This window comes from Bombina bombina, chromosome 11 (assembly GCF_027579735.1).
Source record: "Bombina bombina isolate aBomBom1 chromosome 11, aBomBom1.pri, whole genome shotgun sequence".
In the NCBI taxonomy this organism is placed as follows: Eukaryota; Metazoa; Chordata; class Amphibia; order Anura; family Bombinatoridae; genus Bombina; species Bombina bombina.
The window spans coordinates 3,446,767-3,467,688 of record NC_069509.1 but is presented as its reverse complement, the minus strand read 5'-3'; the positions used below and the strand labels follow the sequence as shown (position 1 = coordinate 3,467,688).

At 48.5% G+C, this 20,922-nt stretch overlaps 1 protein-coding gene across 1 annotated transcript in view; it reads left to right on the top strand.

The window, feature by feature from the left end:
* The window catches only part of RUSF1 (RUS family member 1), a gene marked incomplete at its 5' end in the record, with an annotated part of 166,614 nt that overhangs the window by 33,154 nt on the left and 112,538 nt on the right, over positions 1-20,922 (top strand). The window contains 2 exon segments of the mRNA XM_053694386.1: positions 9,351-9,383; positions 10,472-10,577. Coding sequence (XP_053550361.1) covers positions 9,351-9,383; positions 10,472-10,577 — 139 coding nt within the window.

The following is a 20,922-nucleotide window of genomic DNA, read 5'->3' as shown; positions in this document are numbered from 1 at the left end:
GGAGATTATCGCTGACATTACAGGAGGTAAAGGCCATGCCCTGCCTCAGGACAAAGCCAAACCTAGGGCTAGACAGTCTAATTTTCGTTCCTTTCGTAATTTCAAAGCAGGAACAGCATCAACCTCCTCTGCACCAAAACAGGAAGGAGCTGTTGCTCGCTACAGACAAGGCTGGAAACCTAACCAGTCCTGGAACAAGGGCAAGCAGGCCAGGAAACCTGCTGCTGCCCCTAAGACAGCATGAATCGAGGGCCCCCGATCCGGGACCGGATCTAGTAGGGGGCAGACTTTCTCTCTTCGCCCAGGCTTGGGCAAGAGATGTTCAGGATCCCTGGGCGTTAGAGATCATATCTCAGGGATACCTTCTGGACTTCAAATCCTCTCCCCCAAGAGGGAGATTTCATCTGTCAAGGTTATCAACAAACCAAATAAAGAAAGAAGCGTTCCTACGCTGCGTACAAGATCTTTTATTAATGGGAGTGATCCATCCAGTTCCGCGGTCGGAACAAGGACAAGGGTTTTACTCAAATCTGTTTGTAGTTCCAAAAAAAGAGGGAACTTTCAGGCCAATCTTGGATTTAAAGATCCTAAACAAATTCCTAAGAGTTCCATCGTTCAAGATGGAAACGATTCGAACAATTTTGCCCATGATCCAAGAGGGTCAGTACATGACCACAGTGGATTTAAAGGATGCTTACCTTCACATACCGATTCACAGAAATCATTACCGGTATCTAAGGTTTGCCTTTCTAGACAGGCATTACCAGTTTGTAGCTCTTCCATTCGGACTGGCTACGGCTCCAAGAATCTTCACAAAGGTTCTGGGTACTCTTCTGGCGGTACTAAGACCGCGAGGAATTTCGGTAGCTCCGTACCTAGACGACATTCTGATACAAGCTTCAAGCTTTCAAACTGCCAAGTCTCATACAGAGTTAGTACTGGCATTTCTAAGGTCGCATGGATGGAAGGTGAACGAAAAGAAGAGTTCTCTCTTTCCACTCACAAGAGTTCCCTTCTTGGGGACTCTGATAGATTCTGTAGAAATGAAGATTTACCTGACAGAAGACAGGTTAACAAAGCTTCAAAATGCATGCCGTGTCCTTCATTCCATTCAACACCCGTCGGTAGCTCAATGCATGGAGGTGATCGGCTTAATGGTAGCGGCAATGGACGTAGTACCTTTTGCACGCCTACATCTCAGACCGCTGCAATTGTGCATGCTAAGTCAGTGGAATGGGGATTACTCAGATTTGTCCCCCACTCTGAATCTGAATCAAGAGACCAGAAATTCTCTTCTATGGTGGCTTTATCGGCCACACCTGTCCAGGGGGATGCCATTCAGCAGGCCGGACTGGACAATTGTAACAACAGACGCCAGCCTACTAGGTTGGGGCGCTGTCTGGAATTCTCTGAAGGCTCAGGGACTATGGAATCAGGAGGAGAGTCTCCTTCCAATAAACATTCTGGAATTGAGAGCAGTTCTCAATGCCCTTCTGGCTTGGCCCCAGTTAACAACTCAGGGGTTCATCAGGTTTCAGTCGGACAACATCACGACTGTAGCTTACATCAACCATCAGGGAGGGACAAGAAGCTCCCTAGCAATGATGGAAGTATCAAAGATAATTCGCTGGGCAGAGTCTCACTCTTGCCACCTGTCTGCAATCCACATCCCGGGAGTGGAGAACTGGGAGGCGGATTTCTTAAGTCGTCAGACTTTTCATCCGGGGGAGTGGGAACTTCATCCGGAGGTCTTTGCCCAGATACTTCGACGTTGGGGCAAACCAGAGATAGATCTCATGGCGTCTCGTCAGAACGCCAAGCTTCCTCGCTACGGGTCCAGATCCAGGGATCCGGGAGCGGTTCTGATAGATGCTTTGACAGCACCTTGGACCTTCGGGATGGCTTATGTGTTTCCACCCTTCCCGATGCTTCCTCGATTGATTGCCAGAATCAAACAGGAGAGAGCATCAGTGATTCTAATAGCACCTGCATGGCCACGCAGGACTTGGTATGCAGATCTAGTGGACATGTCATCCTGTCCGCCTTGGTCTCTACCTCTGAAACAGGACCTTCTGATCCAGGGTCCATTCAAACATCAAAATCTAACTTCTCTGAAGCTGACTGCTTGGAAATTGAACGCTTGATTTTATCAAAACGTGGGTTTTCTGAGCCAGTTATTGATACCTTAATACAGGCTAGGAAGCCTGTTACCAGAAGGATTTACCATAAAATATGGCGTAAATACTTATATTGGTGCGAATCCAAGAGTTACTCATGGAGTAAGGTTAGGATTCCAAGGATATTGTCTTTTCTACAAGAATGTTTAGAAAAGGGGTTATCCGCTAGTTCTTTAAAGGGACAGATTTCAGCTCTGTCCATTCTTTTACACAAACGTCTGTCAGAAGTTCCGGACGTTCAAGCTTTTTGTCAGGCTTTAGCTAGGATCAAGCCTGTGTTTAAAACTGTTGCTCCGCCATGGAGTTTGAACTTAGTTCTTAATGTTTTACAGGGTGTTCCGTTTGAACCCCTTCATTCCATTGATATCAAGTTGTTATCTTGGAAAGTTCTGTTTTTAATGGCTATTTCCTCGGCTCGAAGAGTCTCTGAGTTATCTGCCTTACATTGTGATTCTCCTTATCTGATTTTTCATTCAGACAAGGTAGTTCTGCGTACTAAACCTGGGTTCCTACCTAAGGTGGTCACTAACAGGAATATCAATCAAGAGATTGTTGTTCCATCCTTGTGTCCTAATCCTTCCTTGAAGAAGGAACGTCTGCTACACAATCTAGATGTAGTCCGTGCCCTGAAATTTTATCTACAGGCAACTAAGGAGTTTCGTCAAACGTCTTCCCTGTTTGTCGTTTATTCTGGCCAGAGGAGAGGTCAAAAAGCTTCGGCTACCTCTCTCTCTTTTTGGCTTCGTAGCATAATACGATTAGCCTATGAGACTGCTGGACAGCAGCCTCCTGAAAGAATTACAGCTCATTCTACTAGAGCTGTGGCTTCCACTTGGGCCTTTAAGAATGAGGCTTCTGTTGAACAGATTTGCAAGGCTGCAACTTGGTCTTCTCTTCATACTTTTTCCAAATTTTACAAATTTGACACTTTTGCTTCTTCGGAGGCTGTTTTTGGGAGAAAGGTTCTTCAGGCAGTGGTTCCCTCCGTATAAAGAGCCTGCCTGTCCCTCCCGTCATCCGTGTACTTTTGCTTTGGTATTGGTATCCCAGAAGTAATGATGACCCGTGGACTGACCACACTTAACAGGAGAAAACAAAATTTATGCTTACCTGATAAATTCATTTCTCCTGTAGTGTGGTCAGTCCACGGCCCGCCCTGTTTTTTATGGCAGGCTAAAAATTTTTTTTTTTTTGGATTATACTCCAGTCACCACTACACCCTTGGGCTTCTCCTTTCTCGTTGGTCCTTTGGTCGAATGACTGGAGGTGACGTAGAGGGGAGGAGCTATATAGCAGCTCTGCTGGGTGAATCCTCTTGCACTTCCTGTAGGGGAGGAGATAATATCCCAGAAGTAATGATGACCCGTGGACTGACCACACTACAGGAGAAATGAATTTATCAGGTAAGCATAAATTTTGTTTTTTACCAGTGAAACCAATAAAACATCTCAACATTCACAAATATACATTTCTGACATTCAAAAACAAAACAAAAACAAATCAGTGACCAATATAGCCACCTTTCTTTGCAAGGACACTCAAAAGCCTGCCATCTATGGATTCTGTGAGTGTTTTGATCTGTTCACCATCAACATTGTGTGCAGCAGCAACCACAGCCTCCCAGACACTGTTCAGAGAGGTGTACTGTTTTCCCTCCTTGTAAATCTCACATTTGATGATGGACCACAGGTTCTCAATGGGGTTCAGATCAGGTGAACAAGGAGGCCATGTCATTAGATTTTCTTCTTTTATACCCTTTCTTGCCAGCCACGCTGTGGAGTACTTGGACGCGTGTGATGGAGCATTGTCCTGCATGAAAATCATGTTTTTCTTGAAGGATGCAGACTTCTTCCTGTACCACTGCTTGAAGATGGTGTCTTCCAGAAACTGGCAGTAGGACTGGGAGTTGAGCTTGACTCCATCCTCAACCCGAAAAGGCCCCACAAGCTCATCTTTGATGATACCAGCCCAAACCAGTACTCCACCTCCACCTTGCTGGCGTCTGAGTCGGACTGGAGCTCTCTGCCCTTTACCAATCCAGCCACGGGCCCATCCATCTGGCCCATCAAGACTCACTCTCATTTCATCAGTCCATAAAACCTTAGAAAAATCAGTCTTGAGATATTTCTTGGCCCAGTCTTGACGTTTCAGCTTGTGTGTCTTGTTCAGTGGTGGTCGTCTTTCAGCCTTTCTTACCTTGGCCATGTCTCTGAGTATTGCACACCTTGAGCTTTTGGGCACTCCAGTGATGTTGCAGCTTTGAAATATGGCCAAACTGGTGGCAAGTGGCATCTTGGCAGCTACACGCTTGACTTTTCTCAGTTCATGGGCAGTTATTTTGCGCCTTGGTTTTTCCACACGCTTCTTGCGACCCTGTTGACTATTTTGAATGAAACGCTTGATTGTTCGATGATCACGCTTCAGAAGCTTTGCAATTTTAAGAGTGCTGCATCCCTCTGCAAGATATCTCACTATTTTTGACTTTTCTGAGCCTGTCAAGTCCTTCTTTTGACCCATTTTGCCAAAGGAAAGGAAGTTGCCTAATAATTATGCACACCTGATATAGGGTGTTGATGTCATTAGACCACACCCCTTCTCATTACAGAGATGCACATCACCTAATATGCTTAATTGGTAGTAGGCTTTTGAGCCTATACAGCTTGGAGTAAGACAACATGCATAAAGAGGATGATGTGGTCAAAATACTCATTTGCCTAATAATTCTGCACTCCCTATATATATATATATATATATATATATATATATATATATATATATATATATATATATATATATGTAATTTATACACTTTTGAGCCCTTGCCAGATATATATATATACACATATAAGTATGGATGCCCTTGCCTGCCTTCTGTAGTTGTATATGCACTCGCCCTTGCCTGCCTCCAATAGCTTTATACGGATGCGCTCATACCTGCTTCCTGTAGCTTTATACGGGGGCGCGCCCTTGTCTGCCTTCTGTATATGGGCGCTCCCTTGCCTGCCTCCTGTAGCTGTATATGGGCGTGCCCTTGTCTGTGTGTGTGTGTGTGTGTGTATATATATATATATATGCATTGTGCATGTATGTATGAGTGTGCGTGTATATGTATGGATGACCCTTGCCTGCCTTCTGTAGCTGTATACGGGCGTGCCCTTGCCGGCCTCCTGTAGCTGTATACGGGCGTGCCCTTGCCGGCCTCCTGTAGCTGTATACAGGCGTGCCCTTGCCGGCCTCCTGTAGCTGTATACGGGCGTGCCCTTGCCGGCCTCCTGTAGCTGTATACAGGCGTGCCCTTGCCGGCCTCCTGTAGCTGTATACAGGCGTGCCCTTGCCGGCCTCCTGTAGCTCTATACGGGCGTGCCCTTGCCGGCCTCCTGTAGCTGTATACCGGCGCGCCTTTGACTGCCTCCTGTAGCTGTATACGGGCGTGCCCTTGCCTGCCTCCTGTAGCTGTATACCGGCGCGCCTTTGACTGCCTCCTGTAGCTGTATACGGGCGTGCCCTTGCCGGCCTCCTGTAGCTGTATACCGGCGCGCCTTTGACTGCCTCCTGTAGCTGTATACGGGCGTGCCCTTGCCTGCCTCCTGTAGCTGTATACCGGCGCGCCTTTGACTGCCTCCTGTAGCTGTATACGGGTGGGCCCTTGCCTGCCTCCTGTAGCTGTATACGGGTGGGCCCTTGCCTGCCTCCTGTAGCTGTATACGGGCGGGCCCTTGCCTGCCTCCTGTAGCTGTATACGGGCGTGCCCTTGCCTGCCTCCTGTAGCTGTATACGGGCGTGCCCTTGCCGGCCTCCTGTAGCTGTATACGGGCGTGCCCTTGCCGGCCTCCTGTAGCTGTATACGGGCGTGCCCTTGCCGGCCTCCTGTAGCTGTATACGGGCGTGCCCTTGCCGGCCTCCTGTAGCTGTATACGGGCGTGCCCTTGCCGGCCTCCTGTAGCTGTATACGGGCGTGCCCTTGACTGCCTCATGTAGCTGTATACCGACACGCCCTTGCCTGCCTCCTGTAGCTGTATACCGGCGTGCCCTTGTCTGCCTCCTGTAGCTGTATACGGGCGTGTCCTTGACTGCCTCCTGTAGCTGTATACGGACGGGTCCTTGCTGGCCTCCTGTAGCTGTATACGGACGGGTCCTTGCCGGCCTCCTGTAGCTGTATATGGGCGTGCCCTTGTCTGTGTGTGTGTGTGTGTGTGTGTATATATATATATATATATATATATATGCATTGTGCATGTGTATGTATGAGTGTGCGTGTATATGTATGGATGACCCTTGCCTGCCTTCTGTAGCTGTATACGGGCGTGCCCTTGCCGGCCTCCTGTAGCTGTATACGGGCATGCCCTTGCCGGCCTCCTGTAGCTGTATACAGGCGTGCCCTTGCCGGCCTCCTGTAGCTGTATACGGGCGTGCCCTTGCCGGCCTCCTGTAGCTGTATACAGGCGTGCCCTTGCCGGCCTCCTGTAGCTCTATACGGGCGTGCCCTTGCCGGCCTCCTGTAGCTGTATACCGGCGCGCCTTTGACTGCCTCCTGTAGCTGTATACGGGCGTGCCCTTGCCGGCCTCCTGTAGCTGTATACCGGCGCGCCTTTGACTGCCTCCTGTAGCTGTATACGGGCGTGCCCTTGCCTGCCTCCTGTAGCTGTATACCGGCGCGCCTTTGACTGCCTCCTGTAGCTGTATACGGGTGGGCCCTTGCCTGCCTCCTGTAGCTGTATACGGGTGGGCCCTTGCCTGCCTCCTGTAGCTGTATACGGGTGGGCCCTTGCCTGCCTCCTGTAGCTGTATACGGGCGTGCCCTTGCCTGCCTCCTGTAGCTGTATACGGGCGTGCCCTTGCCGGCCTCCTGTAGCTGTATACGGGCGTGCCCTTGCCGGCCTCCTGTAGCTGTATACGGGCGTGCCCTTGCCTGCCTCCTGTAGCTTTATACGGGCGTGCCCTTGCCGGCCTCCTGTAGCTGTATACGGGCGTGCCCTTGCCGGCCTCCTGTAGCTGTATACGGGCGTGCCCTTGACTGCCTCATGTAGCTGTATACCGACGCGCCTTTGCCTGCCTCCTGTAGCTGTATACTGGCATGCCCTTGTCTGCCTCCTGTAGCTGTATACGGGCGTGTCCTTGACTGCCTCCTGTAGCTGTATACGGACGGGTCCTTGCTGGCCTCCTGTAGCTGTATACGGACGGGTCCTTGCCGGCCTACTGTAGCTGTATATGGGCGCGCCCTTGTCTGCCTCCTGTAGCTGTATATGTGGGCGTGCCCTTGTCTGCCTCCTATGTATCTAATTTATACACTTTTGAGCTCTTGCCAGTTATATATATGTGCATTGTGCATGTATGTATGAGTGTGTGTATATGTATGGATGACCCTTGCCTGCCCCCTGTAGCTGTATATGAGCGCACCCTTGCCGGCCTCCTGTAGCTGTATACGGGCGTGCCCTTGCCGGCCTCCTGTAGCTGTATATGGGCGTGCCCTTGCCGGCCTCCTGTAGCTGTATACGGGCGTGCCCTTGCCGGCCTCCTGTAGCTGTATACGGGCGTGCCCTTGCCTGCCTCCTGTAGCTGTATACGGGTGTGCCCTTGCCTGCCTCCTGTAGCTGTATACGGGCGTGCCCTTGCCTGCCTCCTGTAGCTGTATATGGGCGGGCCCTTGCCTGCCTCTGGTAGCTGTATATGGGCGGGCCCTTGCCTGCATCCTGTAGCTGTATACGGACGGGCCCTTGTCTGCCTCCTGTATCTTTATATGGGCTGGCCCTTGCCTGCCTCCTGTAGCTGTATATGGGCGGGCCCTTGCCGGCCTCCTGTAGCTGTATACGGGCGGGCCCTTGCCGGCCTCCTGTAGCTGTATATGGGCGGGCCCTTGCCTGCCTCCTGTAGCTGTATACGGACGGGCCCTTGCCTGCCTCCTGTAGCTGTATACGGGTGGGCCCTTGCCTGCCTCCTGTAGCTGTATACGGGCGGGCCCTTGCCTGCCTCCTGTAGCTGTATACGGGCGTGCCCTTGCCTGCCTCCTGTAGCTGTATACGGGTGGGCCCTTGCCTGCCTCCTGTAGCTGTATACGGTCGGGCCCTTGCCTGCCTCCTGTAGCTGTATACGGGCGGGCCCTTGCCTGCATCCTGTAGCTGTATACGGGCGCGCCCTTGCCTGCCTCCTGTAGCTGTATATTGGCGGGCCCTTGCCTGCATCCTGTAGCTGTATACGGGCGGGCCCTTGCCTGCCTCCTGTAGCTGTATACGGGCGGGCCCTTGCCTGCCTCCTGTAGCTGTATACGGGCGCGCCCTTGCCTGCCTCCTGTAGCTGTATACGGGCGTGCCCTTGCCTGCCTCCTGTAGCTGTATACGGGCGGGCCCTTGCCTGCCTCCTGTAGCTGTATACGGGCGGGCCCTTGCCTGCCTCCTGTAGCTGTATACGGGTGGGCCCTTGCCTGCCTCCTGTAGCTGTATACGGGCGGGCCCTTGCCTGCCTCCTGTAGCTGTATACGGGCGTGCCCTTGCCTGCCTCCTGTAGCTGTATACGGGTGGGCCCTTGCCTGCCTCCTGTAGCTGTATACGGTCGGGCCCTTGCCTGCCTCCTGTAGCTGTATACGGGCGGGCCCTTGCCTGCATCCTGTAGCTGTATACGGGCGCGCCCTTGCCTGCCTCCTGTAGCTGTATATTGGCGGGCCCTTGCCTGCATCCTGTAGCTGTATACGGGCGGGCCCTTGCCTGCCTCCTGTAGCTGTATACGGGCGGGCCCTTGCCTGCCTCCTGTAGCTGTATACGGGCGCGCCCTTGCCTGCCTCCTGTAGCTGTATACGGGCGTGCCCTTGCCTGCCTCCTGTAGCTGTATACGGGCGTGCCCTTGCCTGCCTCCTGTAGCTGTATACGGGCGGGCCCTTGCCTGCCTCCTGTAGCTGTATACGGGCGGGCCCTTGCCTGCCTCCTGTAGCTGTATACAGGCGGGCCCTTGCCGGCCTCCTGTATCTTTATTATTATTATTATCGGTTATTTGTAGAGCGCCAACAGATTCCGCAGTGCTAAACGCTATACAGGCGGGCCCTTGCCTGCCTCCTGTAGCTTTATACGGGCGGGCCCTTGTCCTCCTCCTGTAGCTGTATATATATATATATGCCATAGTTATTTTCTGTAATTTCAGCTGTGCTGAACTCACTGTTTGAATACATTTGTCCTTTCTTTGTAGGAGCCAACTTGATTGTGATGCCAAACGATGGAGGTAATATATTGTCTGTTTTTATATGTTTGTCGTTTTCAGAAGGGACAGATCCCCATGTTTTGATAATCACTGACCTCCTCTCCTCCTCCTGATAATCCTTGACCTCCTCTCCTCACCTCCTGATAATCCCTGACCTCCTCTCCTCACCTCCTGATAATCCCTGACCTCCTCTCCTCACCTCCTGATAATCCCTGGCCTCCTCACCTCACATCTTGATAATCCCTGCCCTCCTCCCCTCACCTCCTGATAATCCCTGACCCCCTCACCTCTTTATAATCCCTGCCCTCCTCCCCTCACCTCTTGATAATCCCTGGCCTCCTCCCCTCCTGATAATCCCTGGCCTCCTCCCCTCCTGATAATCCCTGACCCCCTCACCTCCTGATAGTCCCTGACCTCCTCACCTCTTGATAATCCCTGATCTCCTCACCTCCTGATAATCCCTGATCTCCTCACCTCCTGATAATCCCTGCCCTCCTCACCTCCTGATAGTCCCTGACCCCCTGACCTCCTCACCTCTTGATAATCCCTGATCTCCTCAACTCCTGATAATCCCTGATCTCCTCACCTCCTGATAATACCTGACCTCCTCACCTCCTGATAATCCCTGACCTCCTCCCCTCACCTCTTGATAATCCCTGGCCTCCTCACCTCCTGATAATCCCTGCCCTCCTCCCCTCCTGATAATCCCGACCCCCTCACCTCTTGATAATCCCTGCCCTCCTCCCCTCACCTCTTGATAATCCCTGACCACCTAACCTCCTGTTAATCCCTGGCCTCCTCACCTCCTGATAATCCCTGCCCTCCTCACCTCCTGATAATCCCTGGCCTCCTCACCTCCTGATAATCCCTGACCTCCTCACCTCCTGATAATCCCTGACCTCCTCACCTCCTGATAATCCCTGACCTCCTCACCTCCTGATAATCCCTGACCTCCTCACCTCCTGATAATCCCTGACCTCCTCACCTCACCTCTTGATAATCCCTGACCTCCTCACCTCACCTCTTGATAATCCCTGACCTCCTCACCTCCTGATAACCCCTGACCTCCTCCCCTATCTCCCGCTAATCACTTATTTTTGCTATTTTAGACTTTTTGCTGACCTTCTGAACGATTTTGCTATCTTCATGGAAATTGTTGCACCAGTTTTCCCATCAGTCTTCACTTTAACAGTGTGTGCAGCAGGAGTATGTAAGGTAACACAACAGTGCGTGCTAGTGTATTATCTGTGTGAGCGCGATGACACAACAGCATGTGCTAATGTGACATCTGTGTGAGCAAGGGCACGCTAGTGTATTATCTGTGTGAGCGCGATGACACAACAGCATTTGCTAATGTGACATCTGTGTGAGCAAGGGCACGCTAGTGTATTATCTGTGTGAGCGCGATGACACAACAGCATGTGCTAATGTGACATCTGTGTGAGCAAGGGCACGCTAGTGTATTATCTGTGTGAGTGCGATGACACAACAGCATGTGCTAATGTGACATCTGTGTGAGCAAGGGCACGCTAGTGTATTATCTGTGTGAGCGCGATGACACAACAGCATGTGCTAATGTGACATCTGTGTGAGCAAGGGCACGCTAGTGTATTATCTGTGTGAGCGCGATGACACAACAGCATTTGCTAATGTGACATCTGTGTGAGCAAGGGCACGCTAGTGTATTATCTGTGTGAGCGCGATGACACAACAGCATGTGCTAATGTGACATCTGTGTGAGCAAGGGCACGCTAGTGTATTATCTGTGTGAGCGCGATGACACAACAGCATGTGCTAATGTGACATCTGTGTGAGCAAGGGCACGCTAGTGTATTATCTGTGTGAGCGCGATGACACAACAGCATGTGCTAATGTGACATCTGTGTGAGCAAGGGCACGCTAGTGTATTATCTGTGTGAGCGCGATGACACAACAGCATGTGCTAATGTGACATCTGTGTGAGCAAGGGCACGCTAGTGTATTATCTGTGTGAGCGCGATGACACAACAGCATGTGCTAATGTGACATCTGTGTGAGCAAGGGCACGCTAGTGTATTATCTGTGTGAGCGCGATGACACAACAGCATTTGCTAATGTGACATCTGTGTGAGCAAGGGCACGCTAGTGTATTATCTGTGTGAGCGCGATGACACAACAGCATGTGCTAATGTGACATCTGTGTGAGCAAGGGCACGCTAGTGTATTATGTGTGTGAGCGCGATGACACAACAGCATGTGCTAATGTGACATCTGTGTGAGCAAGGGCACGCTAGTGTATTATCTGTGTGAGCGCGATGACACAACAGCATGTGCTAATGTGACATCTGTGTGAGCAAGGGCACGCTAGTGTATTATCTGTGTGAGCGCGATGACACAACAGCATGTGCTAATGTGACATCTGTGTGAGCAAGGGCACGCTAGTGTATTATCTGCAGGAGCCTGATGACACAATAACGTTTGATTGTGTAGCATTATATGGGTGAAACACACCACAAATAAACTGTCTGCGCTAAAACCCTTTCATGAGTATTTACAACGAACAGTATAATATTGGAAGCCTGTATTTGAATCGAAATTCAAAACTATGGATTAATAGAATAATGTAATCAGGCTCTTTCCACAAGTTAAATGAAAGAGTATTAACTCACACACACACGATAGCCAACAATTTCCCATATACAGTATACACGTGCACGGACAACAAAGTTCAGAGATGGTCTGATAGAAATTCCTTAGGCAAACATCCTTATCGTAAAAAAAAATCAAACGTGAATTGCTGGAACAGTCTAAAAAGATTACCCGTTATGAGCAGTCTTGTACTGATGGTAATTCAGTTCTTTACATTCTCTGGGCTCAAACCTGTGTGTCAGGAAATGACGTAGCCACCAATAGATCGCGGTAGTAGGGGTGCAGCTGTTCTGAGGCTGTGTTCTTCTCCCAGCAGCCAACGGAAACTCACATAGGACAAAAAAAAGAACAAAAAAGCGCACCCAGATTCAAGCGGATTTATTGAGACAAATAGCCAACAGAAACATATATAGTAAGTATCAAACTCACCAGATGCAAAGCATCACTGTGCACATAGAACTAAAGATGATCAAGCAGGGGTAACGGTAAACAGCGGTATTAGGATCCACTTCCCACCTACAGTTGTGATCACTGACATTCAAGCTTAAAATGTGTATCGCTCATGCACAAAACACCTCAACGCGTTTCCCCCGTCTGAGCGGACGGGCTTTTTCAAGAGGAAGATATTGAATTACTTGTACCAACAGGGAGGCCCCTATATACCTTCAAAAAATCTATATGAGGTATAAGATACACCTGTGCTAATTATTGTAGCCACACCTTCAGGGACAAGTCACTCATTATTTAAAAGCTAACACTTAAAAATCCTAAATTCCAAGAACACTCTAATATAAAATACAATGAAACAACTACATGTAATGCTGCAAATCAAATGATGTTATAGTTGCATTATACACGACTCGACGAGATAAAACATCAAACTTAAAATCATGAACCTGTCTAGAAAACCTCCTTCCTATGCAATAATAAAAACATAAAATATTTTCATACAATAATTATGCCTTAATACTAGTATCAAGTGAACTAAAATGATCATCTTACATAACCTAAAACCAGCAGAAATAAAAAACTGTCTACATATGAGCTGCCACATCAATATCTATATTTAACCCCAAGGGTGCCAGAGAGTTAATTTTGTAAATCCAAAAGGTCTCTAATTTGCGTAGTTTTAAAAGTCTATCATGTTCACTTGGGGGGACCCAGTCTATTACTTGTATCTTGAGACTACAAGGGTCACTATTATGAATTTCCATAAAATGTCTCGGAACGCTATGTTTATTAATTTTTTCTTTTATGTTATAGATGTGTTCACAGAGTCTTCTTTTGATTTTTTTTTTTCGTGCAGCCTACATAAAATAGGCCACACCCACACTCTAACAGATATACAACAAAGGTATAATTGCAATTACTTCTAACTCTAATATCAAAATCTTTTGATCTCTCAGAGTTATAAAATTTGCTTGCTTTATTTATGTGTTTACACATCTGACAGTTAAGTATCCACCACATGTTATCTTCCCATGGTGTGCCTTCAAAAAGATAACATGTGGTGGATCACCTGTGATGTCTCCTCGCTTTACACCTGCATCCCACATGATGCAGGTGTAAATGCTGTAGAAATTGAATTGGTAAAACAGAATTTTTCGAGTGTCCAGATTAAATTTTTGATGGATTGTATCATGTTTATACTTACCCACAACTATTTTTTTTATGAGTGTGTGTATTACTTACAGACCCAGGGGACAGCCATGGGCACAATATTCGCACCCTCTTATGCAAATCTATTTATGAATTTTTTTGAAAACCTTTTCATTTGGACTGATAGTAAGTATAAACATAATATAATGAAATATCATCGCTATATAGATGATATTATCATCTTGTGGAAAGGTGAGGAACAGGAGATAAGGGAATTTTATGGTTTTTTGAATCAGAACAATTTGAATTTAAAATTTACAGGCAAACATTCAAAAATTTCAATTTAATTTTTAGACCTAATCCTTTATACTGATATTAACAAAACTATTGCGGTTACTAATTTTAAAAAACCCACTGAGAAAAATAGCTTTATAGATTTTAGGAGTGCCCATAAGAAGAGTTGGATCCACAATATTCCATATAGTCAGTTTGTTAGGATGAGGAGAAATTGTACTCACTTGGAGAATTTTAATAAAGAAGCTGAATGTTTGGAAAATAAATTTTTAAATAAAGGTTATAGTCCCAGTCTAATAAGTGAATCAAAAAACAGGGCCCTTGCACGAAATAGGGAGGATCTGCTTACAAGGAATCGGTCTAAAACTCAAGAATGTAAATCAGTGGATGAAACTCCGATTAGGTTTATGTCAACATACAATGAGGGTTCAAATAAAATTAAAAATATCTTAAGAAAACACTGGCCTGTTCTCAAAGCAGACCCTGTTTTAGGTACATATATAGGAGAGCAACCCACAGTCACTTTTAAGAAAGGAAGAAACCTAAAGAACTTTTTAGCTCCCAGCAAACTTAAGAACAAAACAGGACATAAAATAGTATCCTCCAATAATTGGTTAACAGGTACTGAACTGTCAGATGTGTAAACACATAAATAAAGCAAGCAAATTTTATAACTCTGAGAGATCAAAAGATTTTGATATTAGAGTTAGAAGTAATTGCAATTATACCTTTGTTGTATATCTGTTAGAGTGTGGGTGTGGCCTATTTTATGTAGGCTGCACGAAAAAAAAAAATCAAAAGAAGACTCTGTGAACACATCTATAACATAAAAGAAAAAATTAATAAACATAGTGTTCCGAGACATTTTATGGAAATTCATAATAGTGACCCTTGTAGTCTCAAGATACAAGTAATAGACTGGGTCCCCCCAAGTGAACATGATAGACTTTTAAAACTACACAAATTAGAGACCTTTTGGATTTACAAAATTAACTCTCTGGCACCCTTGGGGTTAAATATAGATATTGATGTGGCAGCTCATATGTAGACAGTTTTTTATTTCTGCTGGTTTTAGGTTATGTAAGATGATCATTTTAGTTCACTTGATACTAGTATTAAGGCATAATTATTGTATGAAAATATTTTATGTTTTTATTATTGCATAGGAAGGAGGTTTTCTAGACAGGTTCATGATTTTAAGTTTGATGTTTTATCTCGTCGAGTCGTGTATAATGCAACTATAACATCATTTGATTTGCAGCATTACATGTAGTTGTTTCATTGTATTTTATATTAGAGTGTTCTTGGAATTTAGGATTTTTAAGTGTTAGCTTTTAAATAATGAGTGACTTGTCCCTGAAGGTGTGGCTACAATAATTAGCACAGGTGTATCCTATACCTCATATAGAGTTTTTGAAGGTATATAGGGGCCTCCCTGTTGGTACAAGTAATTCAATATCTTCCTCTTGAAAAAGCCCGTCCGCTCAGACGGGGGAAACGCGTTGAGGTGTTTTGTGCATGAGCGATACACATTTTAAGCTTGAATGTCAGTGATCACAACTGTAGGTGGGAAGTGGATCCTAATACCGCTGTTTACCGTTACCCCTGCTTGATCATCTTTAGTTCTATGTGCACAGTGATGCTTTGCATCTGGTGAGTTTGATACTTACTATATATGTTTCTGTTGGCTATTTGTCTCAATAAATCCGCTTGAATCTGGGTGCGCTTTTTTGTTCTTTTTTTTGTCTTATTATATGGGTGAGCGAGGAAGGGCTAGTGTGACGTTATCTGCATGAGCGAGGGAAGGCTAGTGTGACGTTATCTGCATGAGCGAGGGAGTGCTAGTGTGACGTTATCTGCATGAGCGAGGGAAGGCTACTATGACATTATCTACGTGAGCGAGGGAGTGGTAGTGTGACGTTATCTGCGTGAGCGAGGGAGTGGTAGTGTGACGTTATCTGTATGAGCGAGGGAGTGGTAGTGTGCCGTTATCTGTATGAGCGAGGGAGTGCTAGTGTGCCGTTATCTGCATGAGCGAGGGAGTGGTAGTGTGCCGTTATCTGTATGAGCGAGGGAGTGCTAGTGTGACGTTATCTGCATGAGCGAGGGAGTGCTAGTGTGACGTTATCTGCATGAGCGAGGGAGTGCTATTGTGACGTAATCTGCATGAGCGAGGGAGGGCTAGTGTGACGTTATCTGCATGAGCGAGGGAGTGCTATTGTGACGTAATCTGCATGAGCGAGGGAGTGCTAGTGTGACGTTATCTGTATGAGCGAGGGAGTGGTAGTGTGACGTTATCTGCATGAGCGAGGGTAGGCTAGTGTGACGTTATCTGCGTGAGCAAGGGAAGGCTAGTGTGACGTTATCTGCGTGAGCAAGGGAGTGGTAGTGTGACGTTATCTGCATGAGCGAGAGAAGGCTAGTGTGACGTTATCTGCGTGAGCAAGGGAGTGGTAGTGTGACGTTATCTGCATGAGCGAGGGAGGGCTAGTGTGACGTCATCTGCATGAGCGAGAGAAGGCTAGTGTGACGTTATCTGCGTGAGCGAGGGAGTGGTAGTGTGCCGTTATCTGCGTGAGCGAGGGAGTGGTAGTGTGACGTTATCTGCATGAGCGAGAGAAGGCTAGTGTGACGTTATCTGCGTGAGCAAGGGAGTGGTAGTGTGCCGTTATCTGCATGAGCGAGAGAAGGCTAGTGTGACGTTATCTGCGTGAGCGAGGGAGTGGTAGTGTGCCGTTATCTGCATGAGCGAGGGAGTGGTAGTGTGCCGTTATCTGCGTGAGCGAGGGAGTGGTAGTGTGCCGTTATCTGCGTGAGCGAGGGAGTGGTAGTGTGACGTTATCTGCGTGAGCGAGGGAGTGGTAGTGTGACGTTATCTGCGTGAGCGAGGGAGTGGTAGTGTGACGTTATCTGCATGAGCGAGAGAAGGCTAGTGTGACGTTATCTGCGTGAGCAAGGGAGTGGTAGTGTGCCGTTATCTGCATGAGCGAGGGAGTGGTAGTGTGACGTTATCTGCGTGAGCGAGGGAGTGGTAGTGTGCCGTTATCTGCGTGAGCGAGGGAGTGGTAGTGTGACGTCATCTGCATGAGCGAGAGAAGGCTAGTGTGACGTTATCTGCATGAGCGAGGGAGTGGTAGTGTGACGTTATCTGCGTGAGCGAGGGAGTGGTAGTGTGCCGTTATCTGCGTGAGCGAGGGAGTGGTAGTGTGACGTCATCTGCATGAGCGAGAGAAGGCTAGTGTGACGTTATCTGCATGAGCGAGGGAGTGGTAGTGTGCCGTTATCTGTATGAGCGAGGGAGTGCTAGTGTGCCGTTATCTGCATGAGCGAGGGAGTGGTAGTGTGCCGTTATCTGTATGAGCGAGGGAGTGCTAGTGTGACGTTATCTGCATGAGCGAGGGAGTGCTAGTGTGACGTTATCTGCATGAGCGAGGGAGTGCTATTGTGACGTAATCTGCATGAGCGAGGGAGTGCTAGTGTGACGTTATCTGCATGAGCGAGGGAGTGCTATTGTGACGTAATCTGCATGAGCGAGGGAGTGCTAGTGTGACGTTATCTGTATGAGCGAGGGAGTGGTAGTGTGACGTTATCTGCATGAGCGAGGGTAGGCTAGTGTGACGTTATCTGCATGAGCAAGGGAAGGCTAGTGTGACGTTATCTGCGTGAGCAAGGGAGTGGTAGTGTGACGTTATCTGCATGAGCGAGAGAAGGCTAGTGTGACGTTATCTGCGTGAGCAAGGGAGTGGTAGTGTGACGTTATCTGCATGAGCGAGGGAGGGCTAGTGTGACGTCATCTGCATGAGCGAGAGAAGGCTAGTGTGACGTTATCTGCGTGAGCGAGGGAGTGGTAGTGTGCCGTTATCTGCGTGAGCGAGGGAGTGGTAGTGTGACGTTATCTGCATGAGCGAGAGAAGGCTAGTGTGACGTTATCTGCGTGAGCAAGGGAGTGGTAGTGTGCCGTTATCTGCATGAGCGAGAGAAGGCTAGTGTGACGTTATCTGCGTGAGCGAGGGAGTGGTAGTGTGACGTTATCTGCATGAGCGAGGGAGTGGTAGTGTGCCGTTATCTGCGTGAGCGAGGGAGTGGTAGTGTGCCGTTATCTGCGTGAGCGAGGGAGTGGTAGTGTGCCGTTATCTGCGTGAGCGAGGGAGTGGTAGTGTGCCGTTATCTGCGTGAGCGAGGGAGTGGTAGTGTGACGTTATCTGCGTGAGCGAGGGAGTGGTAGTGTGACGTTATCTGCGTGAGCGAGGGAGTGGTAGTGTGACGTTATCTGCATGAGCGAGAGAAGGCTAGTGTGACGTTATCTGCGTGAGCAAGGGAGTGGTAGTGTGCCGTTATCTGCATGAGCGAGGGAGTGGTAGTGTGACGTTATCTGCGTGAGCGAGGGAGTGGTAGTGTGCCGTTATCTGCGTGAGCGAGGGAGTGGTAGTGTGACGTCATCTGCATGAGCGAGAGAAGGCTAGTGTGACGTTATCTGCATGAGCGAGGGAGTGGTAGTGTGCCGTTATCTGCGTGAGCGAGGGAGTGGTAGTGTGACGTCATCTGCATGAGCGAGAGAAGGCTAGTGTGACGTTATCTGCATGAGCGAGGGAGTGGTAGTGTGACGTTATCTGCGTGAGCGAGGGAGTGGTAGTGTGCCGTTATCTGCGTGAGCGAGGGAGTGGTAGTGTGACGTCATCTGCATGAGCGAGAGAAGGCTAGTGTGACGTTATCTGCATGAGCGAGGGAGTGGTAGTGTGCCGTTATCTGCGTGAGCGAGGCAGTGGTAGTGTGACGTCATCTGCATGAGCGAGAGAAGGCTAGTGTGACATTATCTGCGTGAGCGAGGGAGTGGTAGTGTGCCGTTATCTGCATGAGCGAGGGAGTGCTATTATGACGTTATCTGCGTGAGCAAGGAAGTGGTAGTGTGATGTTATCTGCATGAGCGAGGGAGTGGTAGTGTGATGTTATCTGCATGAGCGAGGGAGTGCTATTGTTACGTTATCTGCATGAGCGAGGGAAGGATATTGTGACGTTATCTGTATGAGCGAGGGATGCTATTGTGACGTTATCTGCATGATCGAGGGATGCTAGTGTGACGTTATCTTCATGAGCGAGGGAGTGCTATTGTGACGTTATGTGCATGAGCGAGGGAGTGCTATTGTGACGTTATCTGCATGAGCGAGGGAGTGCTATTGTGACGTAATCTGCATGAGCGAGGGAGTGGTAGTGTGACGTTATCTTCATGAGCGAGGGAGTGCTATTGTGACGTTATGTGCATGAGCGAGGGAGTGCTATTGTGACGTTATCTGCATGAGCGAGGGAGTGCTATTGTGACGTAATCTGCATGAGCGAGGGAGTGGTAGTGTGACGTTATCTGCATGAGCGAGGGAGTGCTATTGTGACGTTATCTGCATGAGCGAGGTAGTGGTAGTGTGACGTTATCTGCATGAGCGAGGGAGTGGTAGTGTGACGTTATCTGCGTGAGCAAGGGAGTGGTAGTGTGATGTTATCTTCATGAGCGAGGGAGTGCTATTGTGACGTTATCTGCATGAGCGAGGGAGTGGTAGTGTGACGTTATCTGCATGAGCGAGGGAGTGGTAGTGTGACGTTATCTGCATGAGCGAGGGAGTGCTATTGTGACGTTATCTGCATGAGCGAGGGAGTGGTAGTGTGACGTTATCTGCATGAGCGAGGGAGTGGTAGTGTGACGTTATCTGCGTGAGCAAGGGAGTGGTAGTGTGATGTTATCTTCATGAGCGAGGGAGTGCTATTGTGACGTTATCTGCATGAGCGAGGGAGTGCTATTGTGACGTTATCTGCATGAGCGAGGGAGTGCTATTGTGACGTTATCTGCATGAGCGAGGGAGTGGTAGTGTGACGTTATCTGTATGAGCGAGGGAAGGATATTGTGACGTTATCTTCATGAGCGAGGGAGTGGTAGTGTGACGTTATCTGCGTGAGCGAGGGAGTGGTAGTGTGACGTTATCTGCATGAGCGAGAGAAGGCTAGTGTGACGTTATCTGCATGAGCGAGGGAGTGGTAGTGTGACGTTATCTGCTTGAGCGAGGGAGTGGTAGTGTGCCGTTATCTGCATGAGCGAGGGAGTGCTATTATGACGTTATCTTCATGAGCGAGGGAGTGCTATTGTGACGTTATCTGCATGAGCGAGGGAGTGCTAGTGTGACGTTATCTGCATGAGCGAGGGAAGGATATTGTGACGTTATCTGCATGAGCGAGGGAGTGGTAGTGTGACGTTATCTGCATGAGCGAGGGAGTGCTAGTGTGACGTTATCTGCATGAGCGAGGGAAGGATATTGTGACGTTATCTGCATGAGCGAGGGAGTGCTAGTGTGACGTTATCTGCATGAGCGAGGGAAGGATATTGTGACGTTATCTGCATGAGCGAGGGAGTGCTAGTGTGACGTTATCTGCATGAGCGAGGGAAGGATATTGTGACGTTATCTGCATGAGCGAGGGAGTGGTAGTGTGACGTTATCTTCATGAGCGAGGGAGTGCTATTGTGATGTTATCTGCATGAGCGAGGGAGTGCTATTGTGACGTTATCTGTATGAGCGAGGGAGTGCTATTGTGACGTTATCTTCATGAGCGAGGGAGTGCTATTGTGACGTTATCTGCATGAGCGAGGGAGTGCTAGTGTGATGTTATCTGTATGAGCGAGGGAAGGATATTGTGACGTTATCTGCATGAGCGAGGGAAGGATATTGTGACGTTATCTGCATGAGCGAGGGAGTGGTAGTGTGACGTTATCTGTATGAGCGAGGGAGTGCTATTGTGACGTTATCTTCATGAGCGAGGGAGTGCTAGTGTGACGTTATCTGTATGAGCGAGGGAGTGGTAGTGTGACGTTATCTTCATGAGCGAGGGAGTGCTATTGTGACGTTATCTGCATGAGCGAGGGAGTGCTAGTGTGATGTTATCTGTATGAGCGAGGGAGTGGTAGTGTGACGTTATCTTCATGAGCGAGGGAGTGGTAGTGTGACGTTATCTTCATGAGCGAGGGAGTGCTAGTGTGATGTTATCTGCATGAGCGAGGGAA